This window comes from Electrophorus electricus, chromosome 5, assembly GCF_041902795.1.
Source record: "Electrophorus electricus isolate QZ-2024a chromosome 5, ASM4190279v1, whole genome shotgun sequence".
NCBI classification, from domain to species: Eukaryota; Metazoa; Chordata; class Actinopteri; order Gymnotiformes; family Gymnotidae; genus Electrophorus; species Electrophorus electricus.
The window spans coordinates 25,754,165-25,767,386 of NC_137501.1; the positions used below are offsets into that span (position 1 = coordinate 25,754,165).

Below are 13,222 nucleotides of genomic sequence, written 5' to 3' on the forward strand. Positions count from 1 at the left end.
TAATAAACCCCCGAGATTGTTGTAATACTTGGGCAAATAACGCGACTGTAAAAAAAAATTAATAATAATAAAAAAAATAATAAAATAATAATAATAATAATAAATGACGATCACAAAGTACGTTAGACTAAATGCTTTTATTCTCGCTTTTTATAATGCACGATGTCTTTCCTTTCAATGAGCCAATGCAGCCTCACCGGATTCGATTTCCAGCTCGTGTAAAGGCGTCTTTTGCGCGTGCCTGCGTGGGCTTCTCTAAACCGCCCCACCCAACCCTGAGCTGAAAAAACTAATTCAGAGAAGTGTGTACAGTGAAACGACCAGCCCGCTGGGTCCGTATTCACATTTCATTCAACTAATTTTTATACAGATTCACAGATTATGACTTAAAAAATAAAACATGAAGCATGCCGTAGAAACAAAAACAAACATAAAACATTACAGCTTGTATATGTGAAAATGTAACCTACATTCACATTAAAAAACAGAAATGCAGTGGTTCTTCAAAAAGATCCTGTATATGTGTCAACTAAGGTCAAATTAGGCTGTCAGCAAAGGTCCTGTATGAAACATTTCCCATTTTCAGTCATGCTTGGATTCCATGGTATATCATGCACTGGCTGGAAACAGACAACCCAGCTGAACTCAATGGGGCGCTTTCTACAGCTCCCAGCTGTCTGACCGAACATAAAACAAACTGCCGTGAAATTCAGTTTCTGCCCAAGGCAAACTGAAAGAGCAGCCAGTTCAGAAAGAACATTTCGAAGAATTCCAGCAGCTGTTGCCTCTATAAGGTACGCCCGAGTGCCGATGTGCCAAAGACAGGGCGTCTCCGCAGATGTGTTGACAGCTCGGCCCCTCCCCCAAATCCCGCCTTGCCTCCACGTTGAAGACGGCGGCCGTGCGCGCCGAGGTGACGGCGGTTTGGTCGGTTATCACAGTAGGAGCTCCAGAAGCTGTTCTTCCCCCAGCAGGTCCAGGGCCAGGCAGTTCGAGGAGCGTCGCCCGTAAAAGGAGGGCTTCGCTGGGTCAGAGACCGCCTCAGTACAGCCCGGGGCATGCAGGACCCCAGACGTGCTCAGCATACGAGCAGGACCCGCATGGTGCATGCCGTCCAAACTCAGGTCGTGCCCCTCGGTCAAACCATGGGACCTCCATTTCAGAACCTACAAAGATGAGGCATGTTAGGGAAGGGAGATTTACACGCACGCACGCGCTCACACACAGCAGTGCTATCAAAGTATTCAGACCCATTTACTTTAATAAGCTGTGGATTTTACTTTGAATTCATTATGTTTTGAAAACTGGTTTTGAGTTTTGAATATTAATTAAAAATCAAAAACTGAAATCTCTTATTCACAAAAGGAGATCATTTATTCCATAGTTTGTAGGATCCCCTCTGGCAGCAATTAGAGCTGCAAGTCTTGGATACGTCTCTACAAGCGCCGCACACCTGGAAACCTATGCAGTTTCTCTCCATCATGGCATACTCTAAACTCCATCAGATTGGATTGTGATTGTCTGTAAACTGCAGACGGTTACAATCCAATGCACAACACAATAAAGTGTGCATCAAGTACAGCTGTCTGTGTCTGAATACATTCTGAATCCACATTGTGTGTGTGTGTGTGTGTGTGTGTGTGTGTGTGTGTGTGTGTGTCAGCCAAACTTATTCTTACTTATTGATATATATGAAAACAAATATGAAAATATTTTGGAGACAAAAAGATGTGGCATCAAAGGGTGGTCCAGCAGATGTGCTGGACTCCAGCAGAGTAGGATGTGCTGGAGTCTGACCTGCTCTACGGGGTCCCAGTCCCTGGTTTTGACCCGACCATCAGTCACCTGACCGAGGTTGACATGTTTGGCTGCAAGGCAACACAATATATTCCAATGAGGCCTGTACATGTAACAATACAGGAGGATACTTATATTTATATATTTCTGGGTCATTCTGTGTACAAGTGTTTATTTTTATCAAATTAATTGAACCTTTGATTTCATGTCATGAAGAATAGAGCATGTTCTTGGTGCGAAGTCAACCTGTAATGATATGACCTTACCACAAGGTGGTAGAGTGCACCTTTCTTATACGTAATCCACAACCATTACTACACTTTACAATGAAGACCACTAGCTGAAAAGCACCCAGGTCTTCTTACCTGTTGAGCTCACATCTGAGTTGAGGGAGGGGCTGTCCACAGACACACCCTCTAGGAGCTCAGCCAATTGCAGCATTTCCTCAGGATCATCCACAGAAACTTCTCCGGGTTCGTTAATGTGCTCCGGCACTTCTAGGATATTAAAGCAAAGTCATACGTAGGACAACTATTATTTATGGTAATAACTGTTTAATGTGCTTTTGGGCTCTCTCATGAACTGGCACTCTTCATGGATAGTTTAGAAAGTTGTGCTCAAGTGTTAACATTACCACTTTGCATGATAACTCTCAACTTAATAATTATTAACCACACTAATATTAAGCATCTTACTAACAGATGACTAATAGCCCAGTAAACACTGCAGAGGTGTGCCAATAGCAGGGATAACTGCTGCTATCGCATTAGTGAAGGTTATGTCTAAACTATTCTTAATTAATTATTTGTCGTTTAAACAGAATTGCAATAATTTACAACTGCAAGAAAGGCTTAAGTAAGAAGCACTACTAAAAGCAACATTCATCTCTTCGACCTACAGGAAATATGTAAAAAAAAAAAAAAAAAAAAATCCTGATAACGTATATGTACATAGTATACGTAATATGTACAAGATGGTTTATTGCCATCGGTGACAGTTTATACTATTAAAGCAGAAACTGTGATTTTCAGAAATAAATACAAATTCAGTGGCTGGTCATGGATTAAATAAAAGATACACGGGGCATCATAACCGAGCAAGGACACGTTGGACACTGGAGCTCACCTTCCTTCGCCCACTCATCTTCCTCGTTGTGGGCCTTGCTGCCCGTGTCGACGCCGGACGTGTGGGAGGAACCGCGGCTGGCGGTCGAGCCGGACGACTTCTCGGCCCGCCTCAAGGCCAAGGCTTCTCCCCCGGGGGTCATCTCCGCGGCGATGCCGCCCCGCTGGCCGTCGGCCTCGATGCCGGAGCTACAGGTGGAGTGGCCGGAAAGGCGCAGGCCGCCGCCGTCGTCGCAGCGCGGCGTCTCCGGCTCCGCGTCGTCGCTGATGTAGGACTCGCGGTACCTCTTCTTCTCTGGAAAGGAGCGAGGGAGAGCCCTAGTCGTTCGGAGCTATGCCGTCGCGAAAATGGAAATGGACGCGAAGCTGTTGGGAGACGTTGGGCGAGGTCGTTCATTTTAGAGCAACGCGCATCCTGTGTTGACCGAAACCGCAAACGTCGCTTCGTGTGCAGCGGTTAGCGCCGTAAATAGCTTTATCCTTACTGATGGTAATCACCCTTCACTTTTTATTACCCGTGTTGGGGTTTCGTCGGTCAAACTGACCCACCGTCCTTTCACGGGACTCGGCACCCAAAGCGGAGTAGCCCTGAAAGTGTGGCCTCACCTTCGGCCTCCTCGAGCTGACGCAGGTATCTGAGGGCAGGCTGCAGGCTGAGGTGAAGGCGGTGGCTTCCGCTCAAGTGGAGGAGGAGGTGGCGTGAGCGGAAGGCCGTGCCTGTGTGGTACACCAGCTTCCTGGCCGAGGGCAGGCCGTCGGGCTGGATCTCGAACCTCTTGCCCTGGGACCGAGCAACCCAAACGAAATGAAACCACCGAAGAACCTAAGACACCCAACCCTTTCTCTTTCGTGCTAGCTTCGCTACGGATTGGGGCAAACGATACGGCTACGCGACAGCTAACGTGTCAAAGGTTGTCCTCTAGCTACTGTCTACATTTACTTTTGTCTAATTATGAGCATGAGTGACATGTCAAAGCAGCCTTGGACGACAAGCGACAGCCGCGATCGCCTGACTGACACACGAGACGATCACATGGCAAGGCCATCGTCATGAAGACGGAGCCTGTTGAAAGAGCCGAGAGAAGAAATGTAAAAGTACCAGAAAGGTGAGTCGTCCCACGTTAGACCAGGGGAAGTCGTAAACCAACTCTCGCACGTTGTTCATCTCCTAAGTGATCAAACACGGAGAGGGTCAGTTTTCAGCAGCCCCTATGCACAAAAAAAAAAATATTTGAGAGAATTCACAAGTTCACAACAATGTGTCGGTGTTTCGCCCCCTTTTCCAAACTCTGTCAGACTGGTAAAACAAATAGGACATGCTTTCTGGTTTTTGGGGTGGTGAACGTATCCCAGAGTGCACTGGGCTGGTGAAGTGGTTACACACAGGGCTCTCAGTGTAATCCAGATCCAGGCTCTTTTGTCAGAGTTCAGTTGGATCAGAGGAAAGGAATGTATCCCAAATCCTGGTCTAAGCCTGTTCAATTTGTGCATTCCGAAGTGGTCTGTTGGGAAATGTATTACCCTGATGAGCTCTGACACATGGTGAGAAAAAGAAATGCAGCCCTGCTCTGACTCATGGGATGATACACACACACACACACACACACACACACACCTGATAAATGTGCATTCCTCGAAGGGTGAGTCCCAGGAGGACTGAACCACTCTCATCTCTCTTGTTCTGCATTAATAACAAAATGAGGAATGTTTAAGATACAAGAGAATTAGGGAATGCCACTCGATTACAGCAGGCCTTTGGAGCAAAAGGAACAGCATTACTCAGATTTGCACTCCAACATAGATGGGGGAGTTAAGTACATCATGTGCTTACAGTCCCACACTGAATAAATATACGCTTCCTATAAATGACCTTGTTAATCTAGTGCACTCCAGTACCTCACTCTTTCGATTACTGCCTCTGGTTTTCTGCAGAAACACTAACGGTTGCCCGTAGCGTTTCTCTGGAGGCCTTGCTGGACGAGCAAACCTACTCCACTTGCTGACAATAACGTATCGATGTGTTGAGTGTGACCGCCACAAGTGAACCTAATCACCTTAAGCACTGCTCGGACACAGATTTCAAACACACATAGGCCATATGGTGCATGAGCCAATCAAATAAGGTACTATAGATGCAGTTCTCCGAATACATCTAAATTAAGTATGTATTAATATGCAGCTGTGGGTATAAACCATTTATGCATTTGTGAGTGTATGTGTGGGTTGGTAGATATAGACCTAAAATGTAATTACTAGCTTCAGGTACATACCTGATTCTTTACATACTTGAAATAGTAATCTTTACATACCAGAAACAGGTCAAGAACCTATAAACTGCTTATGACCCTCTGACCTCTCTGACCCCTGGGCTTTGATGAAAATGCTCTCAGCGGCCTGCCTATCACATTCCCCAGTTCAGCATGCTTTCGCCTCCCCGCCGTGACCCCTGACCTTCTGGAGTCTGTAGAGCGTGAGGGGCACATCTTCCAGGCAGCAGGCATCCCTGATGAAGAGGAGGGTGGCGTCCCGCGAGGTCAGCCCCCACAGCTCCCTGTGGACCTCGGGAGCGTGACGCAGCAGGTACTCCACGCCACGCTTGGCCACGATCTGTCCCCACCATGCCAGCCCGCAGGACGAGGACAGGCAGACGGTCCGCGGTCAGCACGAGCGCGTGATTCGTATGCGATTAAAATGAAGAAAAGTGAAAACGTGCAAATTTGAAGCCCACAAACCCCTTATGAACTAACAAAGTCTGGTGAAAACCAAAACGCAGTGTTCGTTCTATGATATTTTTTCTTTAATTGGGTGTCTTATAAATTTATATTTCAATAGGTGCTATGAAGCAATGAAGTATACTTTATTACTCCATCACTGTAATTTGTTTGTTTTTGGCAGTGTTACCCCAGGGGTTGTGGTGGTCAGGTGTTTCAGACAAAAAAACCCATCACCACAGGTCTGGGATCTGTATTCATAGTGTGAAATTGTTATTTTAAGCAACCAGATGCATACAGACGGGGCTTCTCTCCTGTGACATGCCTGTGGCAACATTCAAATACCTAAACCTACTGGATCAACAATTGTCACGGCAACTGTCAACATTTAAAGGGGAAGAGGCGTTCTCACTGGCTGAAGTTTACATACACTTTTAATAAATGCAAAAATGTTTAATAACTATTCCATCAGGAAAACCATCAATGTCCAGACATACAGTGGAGTTTAATGTGAGCCCCTTTATGTCTCACTTATAACAGTTTAGAATACTAATGTCTCTTATCATAATGACATGGGACAGCACCCTGGGAAGGAGGACTTACCCAGGGAGGAAAGTAGTCCTTGGGTTGGAAGTAAGAGGCACCTCGAGGTCCGAGGGCTTCCGGAGTGTGGTCTCCCCGGTCGGCCTGGAGGGCGTAGCCTGCGAGCTGGAAGTAGACCACCTCCTGCTGCCTGCACTCCGATCTCAGCACTCGCTCTCTCAGGTCAGCGTAGTAGAGCCTCCTTACCTTCTGCTCACTATGGTGGAGACGAGGAGAGAGAGAAAGAGAGCCCAAAACTCTCCCAGATCCCAGCAGCACATGTAAAGGATACAAACATGCTGCGTCCTTCCATGTTCACAAGTATTTGTATTGCATGTACTGATCCTTATCAACTGACACTTTAAGATTAGTTCTTTAATAGCTTTCTAGTAGATAAACGCAATTTATTCTAGAGAAAAGGCTTAGGCAACTTGAAAGTCATGTTCTGTCTTAATGTTGGATTATTGGACAGGGATCCTCTCAGGCAGGGCATGCATTCTGCTGCCTTCCAAAAATAGGCGCAATGTAATATATATTCAACAGCTTTGGACTGGATCACTTTGAAGACAGTCACTTGGGTGCACTAGTGTTTTTGCTCATTCAGGATCACAAAGTCCGCCGTGCGTAATCGGATCGCTGCCGTGCCGTCGCTTTCGTTTTAATTCCCGTCACCTGGTGTATAACCTGTTCGAGCTTAATCCCTTACCGTGGCTTTGCTGCAGGGTTGGTAGCCATGCTGCAGCATAATCTGCACGACTACGGTTTAATTAGATGGGATTAGAGCGTGACCCGCTGACAAAGGAGACTCCTGGGACAGTAAGTTCATGGTTTCCAGTAAATGATAAATACTCTGACGAGTAATTGCTGTCCTCCTAGCTAGGAAATGCTGTCAATGTCTTCATATGTTTTCCAACCACCAGTAAGGCATATATATATTTAGATATTTTTAAGTTGTGATATGGCAAACAGCATCACTTTCATTTTCGAAGAGTGGATTTCTGACGTTACCCGTAGAAGAAAGCTCAAGCGTGTGGGTGTGTGGGTATGGGTGTGTCTTATGATTCAAATAAAACATTTATATAGACTGTATCTTTTACATAGTATAACAACGGTTCAAACCCAGGGCACAGCTGAGAAGCCAGCCACAGACATTTGGCTTTAAGTTGGATGAAATGTTGCTTTCCCAGGAAAAACCTGTGTCATGAAAACAATTGTGCCGAAAGGTGTGCTCTCAAATGGTGACGTGACAGACATGCCCAAAAAAAAAAAAAAAATTCATAATGTCGCGACCATTAACATCTTGCAGACTTTTTATTTGCAGGTTTGGAATCTGAAGCAAACTCACCGGATCAGCCTTCCATTCTCCACGTAGTACTGCACTTTGAGACAAAGAAGCGGGGGTAGCCACCTCTTCCGGGACCCCTGCAGTTGAGCCATAACAGGGGGATCTAGGTTACCATGGCAGCCCCCTGATTATGCGCTCACTCTCATAGGTCACTGGTCAACCAGTTATTATTTTGTTCATATAGTGTAACTGCCCTATTGACTGGCACTCCAGTGAGTAATAGGATTACCTGGTGACTAGAGTAACTGAAAGTTTCAGAAGTCACAGCCAGATTGGATTTTTTACAGCATGTAATTAGCGGCAGTATCTTCCTTTTTGTTATATCCGAGTTTAAATCCAAAGCACACGTAGAATCTGGAACTAAACCCATTATGGATGCAACACGACTAGAGCCAACCGTGATATATGATACATATGTTATGTAAAAGATGCTTAGATGCTCTGGACACTGCACACACCTTTTCTGAATCCCGCTTCCATTCCTTGGGGAAGTACTTGGCCAGTTTCTCGTCCAGGTCCAGAAACATGTGCTCGTTGTCTGAGCGGTGCCGAGCGGGGGCGGGGGGGGGGGTGACAGGAAACGAAACAAATACTTTTCACACAGCAGACAAAGGCGGGGTTAAGTCAAGCGTGAAATCTGATCGACAAAGGCCTCAATTAGAGCCGTGACGGCAACGGGGAAGAGGCGCCAGGCCGCGTGCGCACGAGCGCACGTGCAAGTCCTCACTTCGTCAATACTGGGCCATCACTCTGTCTTCGGGTTTAAGTCGTTAGGCGCCAGATTCACTCCTCTCGCTCCCTGACATCTTCATCATTCATTCTCTACCTACTACAACCACCCCCCACCAAAACTCTCTCCCATTCTCTCACAGGTCAGCAATCAATAGAAGGCTGTGACCCCTCTAAAAGCTCATCTCTTGTCTTTCTACCCGTACGGACACCCCACTCGCACTCCCTCACTCTGTCTGGCTGCCAGCCTTCCTGTTTCTTTGTTGTGGAATGCCCACACGCATGCCGGAGTTAATGAAGCCAATATAGCTGGAATTCCGACCTTGCTGGTCACCGGACCCCCGCTCCGCAAAAACAAAAGAGGTCTTGTGCAACAGGTGAGCAACACAGGATGAATGTATTTAAAGGAGGAGAAAGGTGGAATGTGTGTGTGTGTGTGGGGGGGGGGGGGTAGTAAGAAAACAAACCCAAAAATAGGTGAAATGGGGAGGATGAGATAGAAAGGGGAGGTATAGTGTGTGTGTGTGTGTGTGTGTGTGTGTGTGTGTGAGAGAAAGCCAGAGAGTGATAGAGAGAGACGGAGATGATCTGACATTGTGTTCAGGGGGCAGAAGCAATAGATTTACAGTCAACCAGTATTACAAAAGTCAAATGGAACAACAGAGCCTACAACTTCGAAGATTAACCCTTCCATTCAAACCTTCCTGGAAACAAAAGTTCTACCCCCTTGAACGTATTTTGCTAATCCCAGATTTTGGCTACTAAGCGTAAGATTGAGAGCATATGCATATGTGAATATATGTCTGAGAGGCAGTGTAACATACCAAAAATTAGTATGATATATATTTATATATTAGACAAATTTATGCAGAGTTGGAGCCATTTAATAAAGCAGCTATTGCGAATCCCACATATTTTAGTTCAAGAATTTTAGTTTAGTTAAGCTTTAGGTTTAAGATAAACAATGCTAATACTTCTTACTATGATTGAAGCAGACCTTTTCTCATTTGCATAATGCTAACTTGCTTCTATAAAGTCTTTGTTAGCAAAAATAGCATTCAAAGTATCTTCATTAATCCATGTCTGGAAAACTCGCAGACAGAATCCGGCTCGGATGGCACCTTACCCTTGACCATTGTCAGGCCAAAGAAGTGGAGTTCTTTTACACCGAGAAGCACTGACACACACTTCAGCACCTCTTGTCCTGTGGCCTTCAGCTGGAGACAACAGAGGTAACAGGAAGTTGGTGTTTTATTTTTGGCAAGAAAAAAACAAAACAGCGCTCCACCATTTAAACTGCAATCAGCGCCTCACTATGCGAATAAGAATCTTAGCCTAAAGGGGAATCTAGATCACAGCCAGAGTGAATTAAATTGGGACATGTTTTAAGGACAAGAAGACAGTGAATGCTCACCCCTACAGTGATGTCCAGTGTCTCTTTGGTGGGGAGGAAGACGCACACTGTCCTTTCGTGTTTGGCCGAGACAGACATGATATCACTCACTCACTCATTCACTTATTCACTCATTCAGTTTTTCCTCTCACACTGTCTCACAAGCATGACCTCGGCCTCACACGCACGTGCACACGCAAACCACGCCCGTCCTGTCTTCACGCTCGGTTCCTCTTGAAGCCGTTCTGTCCACCGGTCCGCTTCATTTCCTTCACATGCAACGACACCCAAAAGAAGAAAACAAACAAAAACAAAAATCACTGGAACCAGGACGTCCTTAAAACACATCAGGAGTGCATGAGGCCTCGTGCGCCTCGCTCGTGGGACAAACCGGCACGTTTGGTTCAAGCACGAACCAAAGGGATGGTCACGTCGGTTTTGAGATGGACCTGAGCACGTTACGCCAAAGGCCTGAACGTCTGAGGACCGTCTGTGGCGCCGACCTGCTCTGTTTCACCAACACAGGCAAGAGTGTCAGCCAGATCAGATAAGCCCATCTAAGAAAAACACAAGGAGGACTTTCCTCACATTATTCGATGCTTTGCTCATCCTGACTGTCGATTCACAGCCCTATTCCAAATATTCAGGGAAAAAAAATAATGCAAGTTATTTGGTTCTTCCGAAGAAGGAAAGACAGGACTGTGGTGGAAGAGGTTGCCTTTCATTGGTGACTGCAGACACCCTGCAGATTCCTTGCAGATACCCTGCAATCAGCCAGGCCCCTAACACAATGCAGAACAACCCTCGCACAGCACAGTTGGGGGGGTGTGGGGGGAAACCCGGAGGCCTGCTCCACACATCTCTCTTCAGCAGAAGCAGTCCAAAGACACAGAGATATGAAAGGAGGAGTACCTGAGAGCCTGAGTCTCCACGGTAGGGGCAAAGCACGGACCGGTACAGGGCCAGCGTGATTGATGGAGACGTCTCTCAGTTTAATCAATTAGCCATATTAAGGAAAGCAGCTTGCCTGTCTGATCTCCACTGAGACTTGCCTTGTGCTGTGACAATTCACCATATGGTCTACTGAAAAGCAGTTTTGTGTCGTTAGACCATTAGCGTGACCGTTTTTGGAACAAACTACAGTGTCACAAATTGATTCTTCTTTTTTTTCTTCTTCTTCTTCTAATTCTTCTTCTTTGATTTCTCTTCCTGGAAGGCATCTGTGTCTATTTTCCGTCCTACTGACACTGCAAAGCTTTGTACACCCATGCTAATTTCTTGAAAGTAAACACAGAAGCTAAAATGTTTACTTCTTTAAGTAGTCTTTGTTAAAAGATTAGTCAAAAATGGTTCAGTCCAATTTTCCAATCCAAAACATGAACTAAATCACTCACTGAACAGTCTAATAATAAGTGTAGGCAAATAACCCACCGTGTAACCTCAGACATCTTGCCACTCAGAAGGGATTTCAGAAGATGGAACTTGGAAAAGATGAAGGCCATGGGATCAGATGTCTCTTCACCAAGCACAGTTTAGGATTTTTTATTGTATATAGTCCAGTTTATTGTCCTTGATCATCATGTATTAGTGTGTAGTCCATGTAAACGGTCTACTGTGTCCTGTCGAAGCTTCTCCACACCGAGCTCACTAAGACAAATTCCAAGCAACTAAGTTGGCAGGACAATACTGGATCTTGAATACTGTGAAGTAGGGATGTGTTTTACGCGGCTTTTCGTGGAAGAGATGTTTCTCCTTCAATTCCAAATTAATAATGCGTCTGAGAATGAGGCAAAATGTGTTTTTTTCCCATACTCATCTAATTTCTGCTAGAGTTTCTGCAGTTAACTATTCTTGAAAGAGAGCTAAGAGAGCAAACCTTGAAGAAACAAAGGACCTGTACATCCACACTGTTAACAATGTCAGTTCTATCGATGCTTATATCCACTGCCTTCAAAAAACATTTGAAATATTTCAGCATGCAAGAGGGTCAGAATCGTGTAGTGTAAGTAGGTGCCTCACGGTACACGAGGACTGATCTGTTCTGTGCCTTAACCTAATCCTATCGCTCACATTATGAGCGATTGTATTTATTGTATCGTCTTTGTAAGTTATATCGTATTTACTACATTTTTAGTATTAGTCATATGTTTTACCTGCCCAGGGACTGCAGATAGAAATATGCCACCTGTCTTACTCTGAATATCCTGTTACTGTGGATGAAAAAAAAACATGCATGGTACTGAGGAATTAACCTATTTCAAGGAAAAACCTCGAGATAACAAAATAATGCCCCGAATGTCTGAAAATTTTGTAAAGAAAATGTATTCGTTTGTGTTGTGAACACAGACTATTGTAACATTAAATGTAAACAAAGCTGCTTTCCAAATAACTAATTTACCTGGAGGCTTTACATATTAAAATAAAAGTATTTATGATCAGAAAAGCGTTGTGGGTAAAGAAAATATATACATTTCTATGAAACGACACGCAAAATAGGTTAATTCCTCTGCCACCAAGTGCGTAGCAGACGGATAAACATGTATTCAAGGCAAAGGCGATAGCTCATCAAAACAGACCAGACTGTTTGACCGGTCTGGAAACACCAGTCAGAACAAGGTCACTGGACAAGCACAGGCTAGTCGTGACTCTGGAGGTGCTGGAGGGTTTGCGGCTGGTCTACTGAACACCATTACACACACTGGACTGACTTACTTCACGCATACTTCCACACGTTACCGTGCGCACCAGCCACCTTCTGCACACCCCCTTACGCTTGCGTGCAACTTCAGAGTTCTTTTCCGTCTTCACGACATCGCGTAGTTTGCCAGTGTTAATTAATTATCTTACAGGAAACGAATTTGCACTCACCGGATTAAGAAAATACTGCAAAGTTGATTATGTGTATATTCCGCAGGTAGCTCTAATATAAGCACAGGAGGGAAACGCAGCAGTCGAAGTGTAACGCACCGAAAACGGCCCATTGGACCGTACGAAATAAACTACATAAAGGGGCGTTACATTTATGGATATTCAGTATTCTATATTACGATAAAGTCAGGAAATCATGTAGGTTCACGTATCGTCTCATAAACTCACGTAGCTGTCAAAAGAAAGACGTCGATACTCCACACTATATAAACGGCTAGTGTAATCCAGCAACATCAAAGGTTCCTCCCCCTGGTCATGAATATGTACAAATCCTGTTCAGCGATTGAACTGGGAGACAACAGGTAGAATTCTCACACCCACCGGTGTCCTAAAAAAATTACAGTTCATTTCTTCTTACTACGATTTTATCACGAAGTGAAGGATCTTTTTCTCTCTTTTTTATTTTGTTACGGCATTCCCTACAAACTTCTGTGTTTCAACTCTTTGTGTAACCGACTGACTCATAATTGTTTTTCAACCAGTAGGGGAGTTTTCATACCAGCATCTGAACTGTGTCAGCAAATGATTACGGTCTAGTAAGTGGGAATACACGTGGGAGCTTGAGAGAGAAATAACTCGAATGCACAGGGAGGAAAAGCGAAAATTTACCCCA

At 44.9% G+C, this 13,222-nt stretch overlaps 1 protein-coding gene across 10 annotated transcripts; it reads right to left on the reverse strand.

The window, feature by feature from the left end:
- Window positions 1–122: 122 nt before the first annotated feature.
- Window positions 123–13,022, reverse strand: zgc:172136 (FERM domain-containing protein 6). 10 transcript variants are annotated; one of them, XM_081714569.1, is made up of 15 exons: window positions 12,550–13,022; window positions 11,113–11,891; window positions 9,703–10,238; window positions 9,415–9,505; window positions 8,018–8,097; window positions 7,560–7,636; window positions 6,236–6,431; window positions 5,373–5,528; window positions 4,537–4,602; window positions 4,021–4,089; window positions 3,528–3,702; window positions 2,923–3,216; window positions 2,163–2,294; window positions 1,680–1,868; window positions 123–1,166 (listed from the first exon to the last, which is right to left on the reverse strand). In XM_081714569.1, exons 3-15 carry the CDS (start codon window positions 9,778–9,780, stop codon window positions 1,042–1,044), a joined length of 1,728 nt encoding a protein of 575 aa, XP_081570695.1. In that variant the 5' UTR covers window positions 9,781–10,238; window positions 11,113–11,891; window positions 12,550–13,022; the 3' UTR covers window positions 123–1,041. The 10 variants fall into 10 exon arrangements, with proteins under 10 accessions (XP_081570695.1, XP_081570698.1, XP_081570694.1 ...); XM_081714572.1 differs by having other exon boundaries at window positions 9,703–9,950; window positions 10,098–10,238; window positions 11,113–13,022; XM_081714568.1 differs by having other exon boundaries at window positions 9,703–9,950; window positions 10,073–10,238; window positions 11,113–13,022.
- Between the last annotated feature and the right edge of the window lie 200 nt (window positions 13,023–13,222).